At 56.8% G+C, this 20,440-nt stretch overlaps 1 protein-coding gene across 1 annotated transcript in view; it reads left to right on the forward strand.

The window, feature by feature from the left end:
• MPPED1 (metallophosphoesterase domain containing 1) overlaps positions 1-20,162 on the forward strand; it is a 62,242-nt gene extending 42,080 nt beyond the window's left edge. Inside the window, exons 4-6 of the mRNA XM_040637676.1 lie at positions 15,273-15,388; positions 17,401-17,511; positions 19,697-20,162. Coding sequence (XP_040493610.1) covers positions 15,273-15,388; positions 17,401-17,511; positions 19,697-19,815 — 346 coding nt within the window. The 3' untranslated portion in view covers positions 19,816-20,162. The remainder of the gene's footprint in view (positions 1-15,272; positions 15,389-17,400; positions 17,512-19,696) is intronic.
• The last annotated feature ends 278 nt before the right edge of the window (positions 20,163-20,440 follow it).

A 20,440-nucleotide genomic window follows, 5' to 3' on the forward strand; every position in this document is an offset into this window, starting at 1 on the left:
GTTTCCCTTTCTTTTCCCTGCTCTCCACATATTGACTAACGTGGGGAAATACAGGAGATGTTCTCTCCAGCTTTAGAAGTGTAATTATACCAGTGCGGGGATCGGGGATTGACTAAAGCACTGGCCAGGAGTGTCCGCCCAAGTAGCAACGGTGTCTGAAGCATGTGGGCAGGGCTGACCCAGGTTGAGGGGCAGACCTGTTCAGTGTGACCCCAGCAAGCAGAGCAGGGGCACAGAAGACAGTGACAAAAGGCAGGCTCTCATCAGTGCGGGAAGACTGTCCCACAGGCAGGAGCCCAGAAGATAGGTGATGTGACCTTACTGAGTGGTGAGCTGCCCGTCACAAGGGTATGCAAGCACAGACCCACTGTGTTGGGGCCTGGTATCCTCCCAGCCCCTCCCTGCTTAGAGGGCCCCAGTTCCTCCACCTGTGTTGATGGTCCCCCTGTAGAGGGACGCACCTGCATGCTCTCAGGGGCGCGGTGGGGGGGGGGGACGGGGAGAGTCCGCTCGGTGCTACACCTGGTGTGGAACGGGGGCACTGTGACCAGGCCGGCCTTGATGTGGAGGACTGTCCGGGACAAGCGAGGAAGGGGAAACAAAACGAACTCGGGGTCACCACCGTTGGCTTTTCTTCTAAGTGGTGCCACGGGGAGATGCTCCCCTTGGGAGAGAGAATCCTCCCAAATTTTCCTTGGGCCATGCATTCCGAAGGCCACAAGGCCACCGTGTGCCCGGCCCCCTGCAGGGCCCTGGAGACCCAGACGTGGATCCGGCCTGGCTCTGCCGTCGGGGGGCTCAGGATGAGGGTGGTGGTGGTTGGGGGGGTCTGACACCCCGTGCTGACCCAGCCTTGGCCCAGGCCAGTCCCCGGCCCCATGCTTGCCTGCATGTCCCCGTCAGTCCTCGCTGTGGCCCCGTGACAGGGCCGATACCAACCCCACCCCGCAGCAGTCGATGAGGCAGGATAATCTGTAATACGCGTCTGTCCCGTGCAGTCTTTGGGCCTGACTTACCCTAAGAAATTCTTTGTTGTTTATCTGAAGTTCAACGCGAATAGGATCTGCTTTTTATACTCAGGATTGTATTGTCAAGAGTCTTCCTGCGCATGTCATCGTATGCAGGCGTAACTGGTCCTTTTCTCACCGCTACGTAGCGTTTCGTCGTGTGAACACACCGTGACTTACCCATTTTCCGTAAACCCAGCCACCCCGGCTTCGGAGCTGTTATAAGTACCGCTGCTGCGGACATTCTCGGACACGTCTCTTGGGGGGTAAAGAGATCCGAGCCCCCGAACAGATGCACATGACACACTCACACACACCCACCTAGGATCGGAGTGGGCAGGTCACGGACCGTGTGGTTCTTTAGGGGACCCGCTAAACCGTTTGTCAAAGCGGTCATGCCGATTTCTTTCCCCAGCGAGTCCCTCTCCTTGCGTCCTTGCCAGCACTTGGTGTTGTGGGGCTTTTAAATTACGTCCGTTCTGCCGTGCTGGCCTCCGAGCGTGGTTTCATTTGCACTCCCCTGATGGCCAGGGAGGCCGAGCATCTTTCGTCGGCCACTTCGATGTCTTATTTTATGAACTGCTCGGGTCTTTTGCCCATTAAAAAAAATAATAGTTGGGTATCTGTCTTTTTCTTAATGGTTCGTAGAGATCCTGGATGGGAGCCTTTTGTCTGTTGTGATGTGAAAGCGGCTTTCCCTCCTTTGTGACTCTCAGTGGTGCCTTCAGGTGGCCACAAGTTCTTAATTTGGGGGTAGTCAAACGTATTCATGTTTTCCTTTGTTGTAAGTGCTTTTTGGGTTCTATTTAAGAAATCTCCCCTCCCCTGGAGTCGGGCAGATATTTCCATGTTGTCTTCGGAAGCTTTGCTGTTTAGCCTTTTATGCTTGGGTGTTGGATCCGCTGGCAGTGAGTTGTTGACGGTGGCAGGAGGGATCCCATGCCTCCCCGTGGACGCCCGCATGGCCCAGCACCGAGTGGAGATGGTCTGTCCCTCCCGGCATGCCCTGTGCTAGCCACTTCCGCCTAGCGCCTGGGCTCCGTGCTTGGGCCTCTCCTCCTCCTTCACCACTTAGCCCCGGGACCACACTGTCTTCATGACTCTGGCAATAGTTTTCTGTCGTGCCTCTTTTCCTTCTAGAATGTTGGAGGCTCCACGAGAACAGGGACCTGACTCTCTGTTTTTATGGTCTTTGCTCCAGAGGGTAGGACCGTGCCTGGCTCGTGAGAATCAGTGTTTGTTGAATGGATGGATGGATGGATGGATGAACAAACAGGTGACAGATGCCAGGCTGTGGGAGCTCAGTTAACATTCAGGTCTGGCCTGGCGTGGCATTCCTGTGTCTTTCTGGGGCCTTCCTCCAAGCCTTCCTGCAAGCTACTTGCCTGCAGGGTCCTTCCTCCTCTTTCTCCTCCTCGGTGCTTGTCCCTCCAGAGCAGAGCCTGACCGTGCCACCTCCCTGCTTACCCTGCTGCCCCCACCCCCCCGGCTGAAAGCCTGCCCCGTCTCTGGACCCCGTTTCCTCCCCAACGCCCGCAGAGGCTCTGCCACTCAGGGCCTCTGGTCCCAAGTCTCATCGGGGGCTGTGTGTTTGTGACGCCGCCCCCGGGGCACTGTGACTTTCCAGTTACAGGAAAGCCACGTCTGGTCCCCTCGGGAGCAGACTGGGCACTGCGCCTTGGGCAGAGCGGCTTAGAGGAAGGGGTGGGAACCAACCACGGAGGAAGAGGAAGAGCTCAGCTGTCACAGAATCTTAAGTGTTGGAAAAAAATTCTGTATACATACCGTGTTCATTTATGCGATTTGGATACATTTTTTGTTCTCATTTAACTGAAAACGGCCTTGATTTAAAAAAAAGACAAAACAGGAGTGCGGGAGGGAGTGAAACTGGCATGCAGCTCGGCCATCTGGTCTAATTACTTCTGGTATTTTGAAGGAAGGGATATAAACCTGCTGAGACGTTAAACTTTGAGAAGAGGCTGCCGGCCGTGGCCGGGCGTCTGGGCGCGGATCCTGGAGCTCAGTTTGGAGGCCTGGCGCTGCCTGCAGGCAGGGGTGCGGGGGTGCCCTGGCCCTCTTGAGGGAGCCCGGGGCCACGGGGACCAGCTCTGTTTAAGCGCCAGGACCATGCAAGGCCACGCTCGGCACTCATGCTGGCGGGCGGGTCCGAGCCGGGTGATCTTGGGTCAGAATCTTGGCTTTCTGTGAAATGATGGCAGGGATAGGCCCCCCCCCACCCCGTAGTTGCTCTTAGGATTCCAGGGGGTCTGTGTGTCAATTGCTTGGCACACAGTAGACATTCAGCACACGGTGGTCCCACTCACCGTCTAACACTCTGCAGCTCGCGGCCTGGATTGCCCAGAGCGGGGTGGGGGGTGGGGGGTGTGAGTTCAAGGTGTTCTGCCCAGCCAGGCGCTGCCCACTGAGCCGCCCCGGGGACGGGGTATGGGCCGGGGCTGAGCCTTCCATGTCCTTCCTTCCCTTCCCTGTGTGCACAGGGCAGGCCTGCTGGGTGGGGTGGGGGCAGGCACGGAGCCGCCTGGGAGTTTTAAGGCTGGGGCCCCCGGGAGCCAGGCTCTGCTTGCCGATGGGACAGTCGTCATAGTAACTGTTCCCACTGCTGTCCCCGAGGCCCCATGCTTCCACCGCTTGTAATCATCTAGACTCTCGTTCCCCCTGGACAGCTGAGGAGGCTGAGACCCAAGAAGCGAAGGGACTTGCTTAGGGTCCCCCAGTGCTTGTGGGCCGGGCTGGGCCTGGGTGGCAGGATGGAGGCCCCCAGAACTGGGTACGGAGAGATGCTAAAAAGTTTCTTTTTAACTTCATCAAATGCGTTTTTTGGAGAAAATAGAACAGAGGCTAATAGAGTGAAACCCTGGCTTCTTCCTTGGCCCCTCAGAGGCTCTCGCCAGGACGTGGCCGAGGTCCTGGGACCCTGGCCAGGCCCGCGTCCTGTGGCAGCCCAGCGCCCGCTGTGCCCGGCTGTGGTCAGAGGCTGCTGGGGCCCTGGGGACGCCGGCCCTGCCCTGTTATGGCCCCCTGGCTTCAGGGCCACCCCCTCTTGCCAGGAATCCTGGCTCCGCGCAGCTCCAGCTGCTCACCCAGAATCCTTTGCTCTTTCTCTTAAGAAAAGCTTTTTATTCTTTCGAAAAACATTTATTTTGCAGTCTCCCTCCAGTACTGGTCCAGGGTGTTTGGGGAGCTAGACGTTTGGATTGCACACCCCTGTTCTGCGTAGCTTTGTCTGGGGCCGTCCTGGGCAGCCCGGTCTGGGGGTGCCCCTCAGACAGGACTGTGCACGCCTTGCTTGGTCTGTGGGTGCACACAGCCCTGGATGGTTGGCTTTCATTTCTTGAGCTTGGCGGACTCACCCGGAGGCCAGAAGTCAGGGATATTTTCCCCCATCTGGGGCAGCATCCTGCCTCCCTGTGGTCAGTGGGTGGCCTTTTCTGGTCCATTCCTGCCCTGTTCCCCGGGAGCCCTCTGGGGGCCCAGCTTTACAGAGGGTGGGTCGCAGGCCCAGCCCGCTCCCCTGAGCCCCCCGAGGTTCCCTGCCAGTCCTGCGCCTCTACAGCTGTGTCTCTCACCGTTCCTCTCGCGTTTCCGGGCCGTTTTAGCGCGAGGCTGTAGCCTTCCTCTTTCTCCTCCAGGCCAGAGGGGTGGGCTTTCCCTCCTGTAGCTGAGACTCTGAGACCCCTTGGTCTGCAAGGTCCCTGGGAGCTGCTGCAGAATTGTCCCGTTTAACCCGCCGAGCAACGGGGCAAGACAGGACTGTTCCCATCCCATGTTATGGGCCGGAAGGTGAGGCTCGGGTCTAGGAACTGGCCCGAGATCTCAGGCCTAGCAGAGCGGCGCAGGGGCCCAGCCCTGTGGGTGGCCTTGGTCAGCTTTGGGGCGGCCGGCCGTGGCCTCGGGGGCCACTGCTTCCTGCTGGCCCCTGGCCCCGTCCCTGGGGCAGCCCTTGTGTGGGGCTCCCTGGTTCTCCCTGAGCTCTGCGTCCCGCTTCTGGGAACTCAGACTCAGATTCTCCCCTCCCAGGGCCGTGCAAGGGCGAGATGGGGGGGCACGCAGAGCCCTTGGGTGGGGCACCAGGGACCTTGGTGGTGTTGCCACCCCCCCACCCCCCCACCCCCGGCTTGAGCCCAGATCGGGTCAGGAATGGCCTGGGTTCAGTGGAAGCCACAGAGCCAGCCTGTCTCGGGCTGGCCGCACACCCCACCTGAGCCTGCGCCCCCTCAGCCCTTGACAGTGACCGGAGGGCGGGAGCCAGCCCATATAGTCCCAGCTTGCCCCCCAGGGACCCGGCGTGGCCACTGCCAAGGGTCCCGCTGCTGCTCACGCCCTTTCTCCTTCCGCCCCGGATTCTGACAGTTGTCAGCCCACACGCCACACGCAGCCATCAAATTTTGATGTTGGGAAGAAATTCCTGGCCCTACGTTGCGCTGCCTCTGCACACACACACACACACACACGCACGCACATGCACGCACACACGCACACACACACGCACCCACATTACCACCCCCACACCGCACAGACACAAGCACACACACTGCACCCACGTATACACACACAGCTACATTGACACACACGCCTACTCACGCAACCCCATACCGTACACACACACACCTACACACACGACCCGCACACCACACGTGCACGCGCGCACGCACATCCACTCCTCTCACACGGACTGTCCCCTCTGCCCCTTCCCTGTCCTTATCTTTCCTGATTCCACGTTGTTATCTTCCTTACAGAGGCCCCTCAACACATGTGCGCTAGTCTACATGAGATTAATGTTTGAAACGAATTGTCTGCCTTCTCCCGGCTGCGGAGTCCCAGCGAAACAAAAGATGAATGGTTCCGCACCTCGGAAGGGTGGGGGAAATTAATTAGGAATGACAAAGGACCCCATTCTTCGGTTCCACTTATCTTGCTGCTGACTTGCCGTAACTGTGGTGTGCGGGGGCAAGGTGTGTGATTGACAGTCCCTGGGGACGTGTTGCCAGGCCCTGCCCCCTCGCTGGCGGCCACGGTCCCCCCCCCCCTGCGGTGGAGCTGGCCCCACTGCGAAGCGGCTCCCTTAGCCTCCCCCGTCGGGAGGCGCAGAGACAAGGAGCAAGGCAGACGTCTCTCCCTCAGAGCTGGGCAGGTGGCAGTGGCCACTCGGACTGTGGGGTGTCCCCAGGTGTCCTGGGACCACCTGTGGGGGGAGGGGTCAGCATGAACTCGCTTGGGCCACCCGGGTGTGTCACTGACTCGGTTTCCCCTGCTGTGGAATGGGAGCACAGCCTCCCTGGGGGTGCTGAGAGTGTCCCGGGCAGCTCTTGGGGCCAGTGACGCCTGGTACCCTCATCTGAGATGCTCTCAGTATCAGCCGTCTCTGAGAGAGGGCAGAGGCTTCTTTGAGGGAGTCAGGCCATCACCCTGCTCAAACCACAGCTTTCTCCTCTGTAGAATGAGGAGCGGAAGTGAGAACACCTGGCCCATGAGGTCTGCTGTAAGAGGCTGTCCCCTTCTACCTGGCGGGACAGCCGTCCTCAACCCCCAACCCTAGGGAGTGGGCTGCCTGGGGAGGTAGGGAAGGTCCCCCAAAGGAGGTGAACCAGGAGGCGGCACAGGGTGTGAGCACACTGAGCCTGGCTTCACCTCTGAGGTCTCATCTGTGAAATGGGCACAGGAGTTCACCGGGCAGGTCATGGGAGGGTGGGAGAGACTGGGATGCTTGGTGGGTGGTGAGAGTTCTTGTTTGTTCTCATGCTTGTGCTTCTTACAGGTCTCGGGGCTTCATGACTCCAGGGGCTCCGGGGTGGGGGGCTCCTGTTGGGAGGGTGCACAGAGGAGAGGGCAAATGCTTAGTTTTTCCCACCTGCCTGCCAAGTAGAGCACTCAGCCATTGAATACATCATGCGTTCATTCGTTCATGCGCACTGTGAGCCAACCCTCCCTGAGTGCACCTAGGCTCAGCCGTCTGTTGGGCAGGAGAGATTTAGGGAGATTTGACCTGAACCTGTCCTGAGGGAGCCACCATGAGGGGACTTGGAGCAGGAAGGGTCACCTGTGCTTGGGGGATAGAGGTGATCAGGGGAAGCTTCCTGGAAGAGGGGGCCTTTGAGCCCAGCCTTAACAAATAATGGGTCATGGACTTTGAGGAGAGGCTAAGAAGGGCTTTTCAGGTGGCTGGAACAGCAGAAGCAAAAACCCAGAGGTAGGGAAAGGCTGAGTGGTGTTCAGCAAACAGGTTGGTTGTGGCCAGCACATGGTGGGTTCAGTGGGAAATCTGAGCAGGACGGTGCAAGAGGTGGACTGGGACAGAGTCCCAGGGCCCTGTGTGCCAGGCCATGAGGTCTGGGCTTGTCTTCTAGACACAGGGAACCATGGAAGGCTTTGGAGTAGAGGAGTCACCTGGGGGAGCACTTGAGAGGTGGGATGCCAGGAGCCGGAGTCACAGGCTGCTTCCTCTCCATCCAGCCAGGCTCAGAGGGGTCCTAGCAGGGCCGGGGGCTGGGCTGGGACCTGGCAGGGGACATTCAGGAGCTGCTCAAAGGAGCAGGCAGGCAGCTGCCATTGGAGAGGGGAGCCCGTAACCTGGCCACCCCAGTAGGGTCTTCTTTGGGTCAACCAACTATTGAGCACAAGATGCAGGAGCCTGGAGCTCTGGTCCACGTCCCTCTTGCCTCCTGTGTGTCCTCAGGCACACCACTTGGCCTCTCTGTGCCATCATTTCCTTGTCTTTAAAGTGGGAGCCTCCCAGGACTTTGTCCTGAGGGTTAACTGAGCTGAGATGTGGAAGTGGCTGGTAAGTGCGGCTTGATGAGGAGGGGGAGGCAGGATCCCTGGTCCTATTTGCATAATTCTGGCCTGGAGGCAGAGAGCATAGGCTCTGGAATCCGCTGTCTGGGTTTGAGCCCCAGCTGTGTCACTTGGTCACCAGGTAACCCTGTGCAAGTCTCTGTACCTCCCCGCACCTCAGTTTCCTCATCTGTAAAATGGAGCAGTGATGGCAGCTGCCTCCCAGTGTGGGTGTGAGGACTGGGGGCTCATGGAGAGGCTCTGGGTTTGTGCCCATGCAGGTGCCCCTTTGGTGTCCCCCAAGCGCCCCTCCACATCCCGTCAGGGGAACTCCCGACGCCTGCCCTCGCATCATGCCCTGGCCTGGGTGCACCAGTGGGCCCAGCCCCACCCCAGGGCACTCCAGGCCTCCTCCCCCCGCACAGCCCAGCGTCCCCGGGAAATGGGGTGGCCATAGCCCAGGCTACCTGGGTGACCCCTGGGTACACCCCCGCCCTGGGGCCGGGTGCCTCACCTGGCAGAGCAGAGCGCACTGGGCTGCGGCATTCTCTGTAGACGAGTCATCCCCCTCCCGTCTGCCGTCGGGGGACCTGGGATTCACGCTCCAGGGGGAAATCGCTTAATGATTGGCCACGAGGAGGTCATTTATATTGGCTAAGCGGGCTTAATTAGACTGGATTCGAAGGTTACCATAAGCGCACAAAAAAGCTGTTAAGGGGTTAACCTCTGAGAGATTACATTGTATTCAGCGCTCTGTTAAAGTTTGAATTAATTTTTCCCATGGGTTTGTTCACATTCTAATTTTCAACTAAATGAGACATCTGTTTCAGAAAAGGAAAATTTGCTCTGGTTGTCATGGCAACTATCATTCTGTAAGAAAATTATTCCAATGGTTACTTTAGAACAGAAAGACAGAAATTCAGGACATAAAGCCACCTCCCATTGCTCAGTCAGAATTCTGATTCATTCGACCTCCTCCAGGTCTGTGATGTGTCCTGGATGGCGTGCAGACATCGGGCTCCTGGCCCTCAGCGTGGCGAGGCTGGGTCCAGGCGCCAGGTCGCGTTGGAGACGGGGATGGGGTTTTCTCAGGGCCCGGGCATCCCGCCTTGGGCATTCATGGTCTCAGACCATGGCTGCCCCCAAGGCGGGGTGGGCCACTAGGGGTGGGCTGGACCCTGGCTGCTTGGATGGAAGGCCCTGTGAGCCCTTGCCTGCCCTCTCCTCTGTCTGGAAACCAGAGCAGCCTTGGCCTTCAGCTCTGGCCCCTAAGGGCCTTACTAGATGAGGAGGTCAATTGACCAGACTTGGAATGCTGGGAGCATCTGGGGCCGACGTCATCTCGAAGAAGAACTGGTACCACCCTTCTGTCTCCTCTTCCCATGGCAGAAACCTGAATGGACACCCACAGGAGGGGCCAGAGAGGTTTCCAGGCCCTGTGGGCTGGTCAAAAGCCTCTGGGGGTAAGGTCATTGTGAAGAGTCTGTCTCTCCCACTGCACTGGAGAAACCGCGGCCTGACAAGGGTGATCCCCAACCCACGGGCCATCCTGGCAAATAGCTTATTTGGATGTTTGCGTGAACGGTTTGACTCTTCCTGCCCCCCTTAAATTTCAATAAAAGCTAGAACCTCCCCTTTTCCCATTGATGGAGCTCCGGGGTATTTAGAAAGAATTTTCATAGTGGAAGTATAATTTAAGCCTCTTAAACCTCCTCCCTCTCTCCTTTTTTCCCTTCCCTCTGTGTCAGGGTCACAGCACCAAGCAAGAAGGACCCCCCCTTCCTTCATGGGGGAAGATCTGGGGGCGTGGGCAACATTATCCTGCTGGGAGAGGTGAAGTCACCAGCCCAGGGGCAGAATCAGGATGTCTGATGCCAACCTCGGTGCCTTGAGCAAGCTCTCGGGGCCTCCCTGGGGGCAGAGCGGATTCCACCTTCCCACGATTGGAGGTGGTGTATTTCCAAGAACTAGGCAGGTGTGTCTATGGGGAAACACCACCCGAAGAGGAAGGCTCAGTAGTGCTGGGTGAGGGGAAGCTGAGGCAGGTGGAGGCTTGCGTGGGTCTGCTTCTGGGGGTCTGCGGGGTCTCTGATATATTTCTAAGTGTCTCTTTCAAGAAGCTACCCCTTGCTGTGGCTCACAGGAACTAACAGACGCCTTCTCCCCATGCAGATGAGGCCTCATCCCGTCTTGTAAATATTTGATTAGATTTTTGAAGAATGGATCCTGTATTTGGAAGGCAGCACCAGAAACACGTTGCCTCCTTCCCCGGAGGCTGACAGGGCTTTGGGCTCCTGGGAGGACCACTAGGCTTGGCTCTCTGAGCAGCATCCAGGCTGCTGCTGGCTTTCCTGCAGTGACTCTGCCCTGGCTCAGCCAAAGGGGGGCTTGAGTGTGCCCAGAGTCTGAGGGCTTCAGAAGTCGCAGAGCTGGGAGCTCAGCGTATTAGGGCAGAAGCAGCCCCGGCTGGCCGCTGGAGCACGACCGTCAGCTGTTTCTGACCAGGAATGTAGTAGGAAAACCACTTTACATCGTGACTCAGGACATCCATACAGGGGTGTCTATTTAAATACAGATATATTTAACTGAAATATCCTTTCCCTGCTAGGAGGTACTCTTTTTTTTTTTTTATGCTTTCTTTTCTTTTTACAAAAATGTTGTTGTGACCCATCAAAATGCAGTTGGAAAAACTCTGCCCTGGGCCAAAGGTTTTTCATGCAGTCTCCATGGGTGGGTTTCAGGAGGGGCCCACAATAATCAAGGTGATAGTGATAGTGATGATGGTGCTGATGGTGGTGGTGATGATGGTGGTGGTGATGATGGTGATGGTGGTGATGGTGATGATGGTGGTGATGGTGATGATGGTGGTGATGGTGATGATGGTGGTGATGGTGATGGTGGTGGTGATGGTGGTGATGGTGGTGATGGTGATGATGGTGGTGATGGTGATGATGGTGGTGATGGTGATGATGGTGGTGATGGTGATGATGGTGGTGGTGATGATGATGGTGGTGATGGTGATGATGGTGGTGATGGTGATGATGGTGGTGGTGGTGATGATGGTGGTGGTGGTGATGATGGTGGTGGTGGTGATGATGGTGGTGGTGGTGATGATGGTGGTGGTGGTGATGATGGTGGTGATGGTGATGATGGTGGTGATGGTGATGATGGTGATGGTGGTGGTGATGGTGGTGATGGTGATGATGGTGGTGATGGTGATGATGGTGGTGATGGTGGTGATGGTGGTGATGGTGATGATGGTGGTGATGGTGGTGATGGTGGTGATGGTGATGATGGTGATGGTGATGGTGGTGATGATGATGGTGGTGATGGTGGTGATAGTGATAGTGATGATGGTGGTGGTGGTGATAGTGATGGTGGTGGTGATGGTGATGATGGTGGTGGTGGTGATGGTAACGGTGGTGATGGTGGTGGTGGTGGTGATGATGGTGATGGTGATGGTGGTGGTGGTGATGGTGATGGTGATAATAGTGGCGATGATGGAGATGGGGATGATGATGGTGATGGGGATGATGAAGGCAGCTGCAATGCATTGAACCAGACACTGTTTAAGCACTGTATATGGATTAATGGATTTAATCTTTCCAAACAGCACCATAGAGAGGATATTTTTATCCCTATTTTACAGATGGGGAAACTGAGGCATAGAGAGAAGTTGAGTCACTTGCCAAAAGTCACACAGGTAGTAAGAGGTGGACCCATTCTCACCCAGATCTGTCTGACCCCAAGATTGCCTTGAAGTTCGGTGTAAAATTGTGTATGTGAGGGGTGCATTTTCTGTGGTTGTGCAAGGGCAGGCCAATTTGGGTGTGCCAGCGATAGGAGGTGTCTTCTGAGGGAACTGTCTCCAGGCCAACCCACCCAGATGCAGTTCCCCAGCCCTGAACAGCTGGTCTCCTCACTTGGCGGGTACTTCCTACGGTTGGGGATCCCTCGGACAGTGCAAACCTGGGGATGCTGACAGTCTCTCTGTGACTGCTTCTCACCATCTGTTTTTCCTCCCAGAGTCTCAGAGAGCAGATCCTAGGCCCCCACCTGTACAGGTGGTTCTCCTGGGGCCCACTCATATCTAGGTATGAGGGAAACTTCTCAGCTCCCCCTACAAGTACAAGGCAGGAGCCACAGCCCTCTTCTTCAAGGCCAAAACTTAGGCCAGCAGGGGCTTGGGGAGATGGTGGCCTGGTGTGCTCTGCCCACTTAGAGTAAGTTTTTCTGGGCAGTAGCTGGGGGCTCTCTTTCGAATACGGGGCATCATTTTCAGCTTTGAAGTTTTGGCTGCGATCCCCACGCAACAGGAAAAGTCCTGTTTGACATCTGTTAACACATGGATTCATTCATTCAGATTCATTCATTCATTCATTCATTCATTCATTCATTCCCCTCCTCCGGGTTGGTGCCAGGCACGCAAGGTGAGAGGAAGATTGGGGCAGGCAGGGCTTTGAAGGATAAACGTGGCGTGTAGTCAGGGGTGGGCAGGAGGAGAAGAGGAGAGAACCGGTGTTCCTGGCAGGAGTCCCAGGTGAGCAAGGCTGGCAGTGGAGGGGATTCTGCACCTGTTTGAAATGGCAAAAGGACTCTTGACCCCCAAACGGCCCCTGTGGTCCCCCATCATCCTCCTTCACAAACCCATGTTCCAGAAGACGGCACTGCAGGCATGAAGGCTGAGGGGAGAGGGTGTCAGGTCAGGGTTCAAATGTGACCTCCCCACTGATAACCATGTGACCCCAGGCACCTCACTGCCCCTCGCTGAACCTCAGTCTTCTTGTCCAGAAGGTACCATGGTGGGACTAAATCAGGGTTTTCAAATGGTGTTCCGTGAGATGCCCAGGGTTCCAAAGAGATGCTTTGGGGGGCTTCCAACAGGAAGAGCTTTGGGTCCACAGCCAGAGGCCTCAGCCTCCCCATGACGGGCATAGGCGCCATGAGAGGGATTTTAGTGACAGCTTGGGCATGTGAAAGACCTTGAAGATGAAAGTCCAGCCCCACGGCTGACTTGTATGGGATGTGCTGGCGGATGAGTGGTAGTGAGGTGCCCAGCCCGGGAGTCAGCACACTTAAATCCCTAGGCTAGCTCACCTCTTTGAGCCTCTGGTTCCTCGTCTGTAAAATGGGGATATTCTTATCCTTAATTCACAGGGTTCTTATAACCGGGAAACCATCGCTATGATGTACTTAGATGGCACCTGACAAAAAAGTAGGTATGCAGGAAATGCAGGTGATAATTTCTGTTCTCAGTCTCCTCATCCGTGAAACAGAAAGAGACCCATCTGTCCATCCTTGCTGCTGGTGTGAAGGACCCCGAGGTGGCAGGTGGGGAGGTGATGGTGTGATGACAGTGATGGTGGTGGTGATGACTCTGTCAGCGTCCTGGGGTGATAACTGATCACCACAGACTGGGGCACTTAAAACAACAGGCATTTATTCTCAGTTGGAGAATGGGCTCTACCTGTTGGCAGCCCCCCAAAGCACCTCTTTGGAACCCTGGGCATCTCATGGAACACCATTTGAAAACCCTGATTTAGTCCCACCATGATACCTTCTGGACAACAGTTAGGCTGAAAGTCTGAGATCAAGGTGTCACCAACATTTGTCCTTTTTGAGGGCCCTGAGGGAGAACCTGTTTCGTGCCCCTCTCCCAGCTTCGGGTGGTGGCTACAAGTACTTGGCGCTCCTTGGCTTGTAGACAACATCACTCCAATCTCTACCTCCATTGTGAATGGCCCTTTTCTCTCTGTGTCTCTGTGTTTTCACATGATCTTCTCATAAGAACACCAGTCACTAGATTAGGGGCATGCCCTAATCTGGTATCACCTCCTCTTAACTTGATTATATCTGCAAGACCCCTGTTTCTAAATACGGTCACATCCACAGGTACTAGGGGTTCATACTTCAACGTATGTTTTTGGAGGACACAATTTTTTTTTTTAAAGATTTTATTTATTTATTCGACATAGATAGAGACAGCCAGCGAGAGAGGGAACACAAGCAGGGGGAGTGGGAGAGGAAGAAGCAGGCTCACAACGGAGGAGCCTGATGTGGGGCTCGATCCCATAACGCCGGGATCACGCCCTGAGCTGAAGGCAGACGCTTAACCGCTGTGCCACCCAGGCGCCCCTGGAGGACACAATTTGACCCACAACAGTGGCGATAGTGATGTTGGTGATGGTGATAGTGCTGGTGGTGATGATGATGGTGATGGTGGTGATGATGATGGTGATGGTGGTGATGGTGATGATGATGGTGGTGATGGTGGCGATGATAGTAGTGATAATGGCGATGATGGTGATGGTGGTGGTGATGGTGATGATAGTGATAATGGCGATGATGATGATGGTGGTGATGATGATGGTGGTGGTGGTGGTGATGGTGATGATAGTAGTGATAATGGTGATGATGATGATGGTGGTGGTGTTGGTGGTGTGGCGATGATGGTAGTGATAGTGGCGATAACGATGGTGGTGGTGATGGTGATGATGATAGTGATAATGGGGATGATAGTGATGATGATGGTGGTGGTGGTGATGTTGACTTTGTAAACACTAATGGGCTATGTTAATGTGAGATCTTAGGCCCAAGGAAGATTCATAGTAGGGATGTTTTTGTTAGCAATGAAAGCCCAATCAAATGGTTTTATGTTGCCTACTTAACTGAGAAGTGCAGAGGTATGGTGGGTGACCAGTGCAATTTTGATCCAGGGGGCTCCCTTGGGCCATGTGGTCCAGCCATCCCCCTTTGGGACAGCTTACTAGCTGCTAACAGCTTCCAAGGCAAGAAGCCCACTGGTTGATATGCAGGGATGACTGCATCCTCTTCTCTATCATCCAGAGAAGAAATATCTGGGCTTCCCTCCAATGGGAAGGATCTAGGTTACATGCCCATCATTGAGCCTATCCAAAGGAATCACTTGCATTGCTCAGGCTAGGTCCGAGTTGAGATTCCATTAATTGGCCTAGGTCCCTCTGGCCCTGCCCTTAGAGCTGGGGATGGACTCACCCCTGTTGGGAGCTTCAAGGGAAAGCGTCCTCCACTTGGAAGCCATTCTCTCTGGGTTGGGTCTCCACCTGCCCCAACCGTGGGCAGGAAGACAGAGGAACATCTGCCTTGTGAGGGGTGGGTAGCAAGTTCTCTGAATTTCCTTAGAAGAAGTTGGAGCAAGAGAGGTCTTTGGCTGGAGCTGATTCTTTTTAAACTTTCCTTTTAAAAAATTACAGAAATAATATTTATTCATCTTAGAAAAGCAGAAACTGTGTTGAAAGAAGGGGAAAGGAGAAGAGGACGCCAGACACATCCCACAGCCTGCGAGCGAAGTCCAGGCAATCCCCGCATTTACTCTGAGTATCTGGGCATCAAGTCCATCCTGATGACCATTTGGCGCTGCGGCTTGCTTCCCCTTCCTGTGATCGCCCCACACTCTCAGCGGCCCTCTCTGAACTGCCTGCTCTTCTTCCATAGGCAGCCCTGGTTTTATGGCTGGGGCTTTAACCTGCCTCGAGGCCAAGCACTGCTAGAGAAATGGAACCTCATTCCCGAAGGCGTAGACATCCTGATAACCCATGGACCACCACTGGGTAAGAGTCCGCTGCCCCTTGCCTTGGCTGGCCCGGCCCCCAGTGGGCCTGCTGGTGCTGGGGGCAGACGCAGAGGGGGTGGGTGTTGAGGGGCGGGGTCTGGCCCTGCCTGAGCACGGAGATCAGCCTGGATGAGCTCTGTTCTAAGTCTGAGCTGCTGTGGACAGTTCACCCCATTGCCCCCCTTATTTCCTGAGCACCTACTATGTGCTGGGGTTTCAGCTTGTTACCTCGTGGACTCCTCGCAGCCTCCCAGGGAGGTCAGAATCAGCTGCCCATTTTACACACATGACAGCCTGGAGCTCAGGGGGTGGAGAGGCAGGGCTGGGCCGTCGACCTGCATCCTGGGGGCCAAAGACCTTCACAGTCACTGTCTGGGTTTCATCCTGCACACCCCTCACCCCATCAGACACCTGGGGGACCGCACCCCCACCCATCCCAACAGTCTCCAGGCCCTGTGGGTTCTGCCTTCAACAGCCGTCTTCCCAGGCCCCACTACCACCTCCCTGGTCCGAGCTGATGTCACCACTCATAGGGTCTAACCGCCTCTGGAACCAGTGGCTGTCCCATTGGAGCTTTTGCAGGCCTCCCCTCCCCCTTTCCTCACACACACTTCCTGTCTCTGATTCCACCTCAAACTGGATCCCAGCTCCTTCCTATCCTCTCCCAAACAGCTATACCCACTTGGGTCCAGGCCAGCATCTTCTGTCGCTTCGTTGACTGCCATGGTCTCCTCACTGGTCCCCCAGCCCCGAGTCTTGCCCCTTCCACTCCACTCTCCTTACGTCAGTAGGAGGGAGTTCTGTGAATCGGCAGCTATGCCATGCCATGCCATCCCTCTACTACCCTTCATGGCTCCCCTAGTCCTTAGAATGCTGTCCAAACTCCCAGCAGCCCAGCCCCTCCCAGCCTCCTCCTCCTCTTGCTGCCTCCACGGAACCTGCCATCACTTCCACAGCTTTTGGGGCCTGGGCCGGCGATGCTGGACAAGGGCCCAACTTGGGCAGTGCTCACCTCCAGGGTTTGCAGGCTGCAGGGTAGAGGGGCAAGGAATGGCCAAGCCCAGTGGGACATTTCTCTCCGTCCCTCCCTCCCTGTCTCTCTCCCTCCCTGTCTCTATCTCCCTACCTCCCTCCCTCTCGGTCTCTGTCTCTCTCCAACCCTCCTTTCCTTCCTCTCCCTCCCTCCCTCTCTCCCTCCCTCCGTCTCCCTCCCTCCCTCTCATCACTAACGCAGTGGCAGTGGCAGCCTGCCTGATTCGGGGACTCAGGATCCCCCTTCCCCTTCCTAGCAAGCAGAAACCTGTCTCACCCACCCAAACAGAGAGGGGCCGAGATGAACCCTAGCTGCTCGCTCGGAGTAATCAATTATTCTCCGTTGGTGTAGCCATGTGAGGATAATGAGCTCCGCCATATGGGGCGGCTCCGGGAGGCTGGCGGTGCGAGCAGACCCAGACGCAGCCACGTGAGCCAGGCTGCAGTGAATGGAGTTCGTTTTTGTGATTTCGTGATGTTTGTTTAGAAAGTTTCCGATGTGGAAATTTGCTCCTGGTTCTGCTCTGCTGCCAGCCACTCGGGTGCCCTTGGGCCTCACCCGTGCCTTTCGGGCCTCACCCGTGCCTTTCGGGCCTCGGTGTGCTTGTCTCTGCAATGGGTGGATGGTGCCCTCGAGGCTGCTCTGAGCAGGGGTCGTGGGGGGGCTCACTTGCCCCCCTAGGTGCCTGGCCCGCTCTGGGCTCTTGTGAGCACCGCTCTCTGGCCGGCCCTGCCGGGGAGGAAGGTGGGACTGCCAGGCCCCCTGTGGGCCCGTGGTAGCCCCAGCTTGCCCTCCCTGGAGGCGGGGGCAGGGCGGCCTTGGGAGCGCTTGCTGGGGACTCAGGGGCGGGTTCTGCCCAGGTCCGTGAGTCCAGGACCCCGTGTCCCTGAGACGCGAAAACTGCCGCGTGGGGTCTGTGGGGCTGGCGCCTGGCCGCCTGAAGCCTGTCACCGCCCTCCTGCCGTCTCCTTACACAGGCTTCCTGGACTGGGTCCCCAAGAAGATGCAGCGGGTGGGCTGCGTGGAGCTGCTCAACACGGTGCAGAGACGNCAGCCGCGGCTGCACGTCTTCGGCCACATCCACGAAGGTCGGCGTGAGGGGTGGGGGAGGGGTTCCCCGCTGGCCCCGTAGAGGGGCCCCCCACCTCCCGTCACCCCAGCCACCTCCTCCCTGCTCTCCGCCCCTTCCTGACACACGCACTTGGCCATTGGTTAGCTACCGCTGAAATGTTTCACAGCGGCAAGACAGTTGCAAAATCTGGCCAGACTTCGGGGTACGTTTACTTCCTGGGAGCGCTGTGACTCCGTCGGGCCTCCAGCCTGGGAAGTCTTTGGACCGAGGGCAGGGGGCTTTCTGGAGGAGGGGACGTTGGATGGAACAGGGGGGCTGTATTAGGTCTGGTAGGCACACTGTGAGCTCCTTAAGGCTGGCAGCCCTTCTTGTCGCCGACATCCCACAGCCGGGCATACAGTTGGTGCTTAATAAATGTGGAGGGCCACTTGCTTGCCTGAGACATTCTGGTGGCACCTCACTTCCACCCTCACCACACGCACATAGCAGACCTGGCATTCTGGCTCTGTTCCTGGGTGGCTGGGGACACTTGCTGTGTCCACATAGTTGGAATGGTGGGGGGGCGTTCACTTCCCCTCGGGGGGCAGGGGGCAGGGCGGCTGGGATGGTGCTGCGTGATGTCAGCTCCAGCCCAGGCTCCCCACGCCCCCACGCGCTGCACACAGGGCTTTCCTTATTCGACCTTGGGCTTCCTCACTGGGGCCTGATTCATGAGTTGGGCAGCCCCCTCCTTTTGCTCTTTTTGAACCTTCGTGCCACCTGCCCCAGGCCTCCCTGTCCCATCCCACCCTACCAGAAAGCACACAGGCTCCCAGGGGCCATGGGGACCGACATGTTTTCCCCGAGTTGTCTCCCAGCTCCCTGAGCCTCCATCTGTGTGAGGCCAGGTCCCTGGGCCTCACATATGCTTGGTCCACATCAGGCCATTTTCCAGCTCAGAGACAAACTAGCCTCAGCCCTCCCCCTGCGGGCCGCTGCCGGTGGTGTTGGAGGGCAGGGGTGACCAGACCTCCCCTGGCCCCGAGGAGACCACAGAGGGGCAGCAGATGGCAGACTCTGAGAGGTCATGGGAAAGATGGACAACCAAGGTGCTGTGGGATAACAATATGGCTGTCATTTTTTGCAGCCCTGCTATGGGCATGGAAGGCCATCAGATCCCAGGTGGTGTGTGGTCCAAACCACACTCCTGCATCGTTGTATAGGCAAAATGGGGGTTACAAGGGAAGGGGAAAAGTCCTTTTTGGCTTGGAGGTGATCTGAGTTGAAGGATGAGGATTCTAACAAGTAGATATGGGGGGAAAAGGGTATGATGGGAACAGAGGCTAAAAGAAGAAAGTACCTGGTGATGGTGATGATGGTGGTAGTGGCGGTGGTCATGGTGATGATGGCAGTGGTAGTGGTGATGGTGGTGATGATGGTGGTGGTGGTGGTGATGGTGGTGGTAGTGGTGGTGATGGTGGTAGAGATGGTGATGGTGGTTGTAGTGGTGCTGGTGGTGGTGATTGTGATGGTGGTGATCATGGTGGTCATGGTGGTGGTAGTAGTGATGGTGGTGATGGTGGTGGTAGTGGTGGTGATGGCGGTAGAGATGGTGATGGTGGTTGTAGTGGTGCTGGTGGTGGTGATGGTGATGGTGGTTGTAGTGGTGCTGGTGGTGGTGATTGTGACGGTGGTGATCATGGTGGTCATGGTGGTGGTAGTAGTGATGGTGGTGATGGTGGTGGTAGTGGTGGTGATGGCGGTAGAGATGGTGATGGTGGTTGTAGTGGTGCTGGTGGTGGTGATGGTGATGGTGGTTGTAGTGGTGCTGGTGGTGGTGATGGTGATGGTTGTAGTGGTGCTGGTGGTGATGATGGTGGCGGTGATGATGATAATGGTGCTGGTGGTGGTGATGATGGTAGTGATGACGTCACTGAGGCTCTCTCACTGTGCACTCTCCATGTGCTTTCCAGGCTCTGGGCTGAACACTGTATGTGGATTATGGTCTCATTTGCTCCTCACAGCAGCCTGGGAAGGAGCATCTGTCATCATCACCTCTATTTATAGATGAAGAGGCTAAGTTGAGGGTTCCGGTAGCTTGCCCCGGACGTGTTCAGCCCGCTGTAGCAGAGTGCTGTCCGAGTACCACACCCACTAGACCACCTCACTGCCCTGGGTCCTGGCTTACCCTCAGCCCTGACGGCTGTGTGCTTCCGTTCCAGGGTACGGCGTCATGGCAGATGGGACGACCACCTATGTGAACGCGTCTGTGTGCACCGTGAACTACCAGCCTGTGAATCCGCCCATAGTCATTGACCTCCCCACGCCCCGGAACTCCTGACTGCCGCGCGGTCTCGGCCCTTCCTGCCCACATCAGCTACCTATGCCTGGCCTAGAGCACGGACCCCCAACCACCCTTCCTTCCACGCAGACGACCCGTCTGGCCGCAGGGACCGGCCCAGCAGAGGGGTTGAGGCCTTGGAATGAAGAAAAGATCCCCCGACTCTTCAGCCTCCGTCACCTGGAGTCAGGACCCTGTGGGTCCCGGGCAGGGGCTCTGTGCTCGTGACTGTTTTCTGCGTGTACATTTCCGCGTGTACCTTGTCAAAGGACCTAACAAGCTTGCGGTCCTGTCCTGCTCGGGACCTGACGGACTCTTCATCCTTCTCAGTTGGACACCCTCGTGGGTTTGGGAAGCCACTGCTCCTGGACACATTCTGGAAGTTCTCACACAAAGTCTCCCTCTAACGGAGGGTCTGTGTGGCTGTAAGCCCCATGGTTGGGGGTGCGCGGGAGGTCTTAGAGCCCGGGTGTAAGCAGCCCACCGTCTCCCTCCGGGGCTGGGGAGGAGACGGGCCTGCTTCACAGATGAGGCCCTCGAGGGAGCATCAGGGACGTCTCAGGAATTCGGACCGCACCTGGCCAGGCCAACAAGCGTCTGCCTCGCCTTGTCACCCCGCTTGCCT

Source organism: Ursus maritimus, unplaced genomic scaffold, assembly GCF_017311325.1.
Source record: "Ursus maritimus isolate PB19 unplaced genomic scaffold, ASM1731132v1 scaffold_21, whole genome shotgun sequence".
Classification (NCBI taxonomy): Eukaryota; Metazoa; Chordata; class Mammalia; order Carnivora; family Ursidae; genus Ursus; species Ursus maritimus.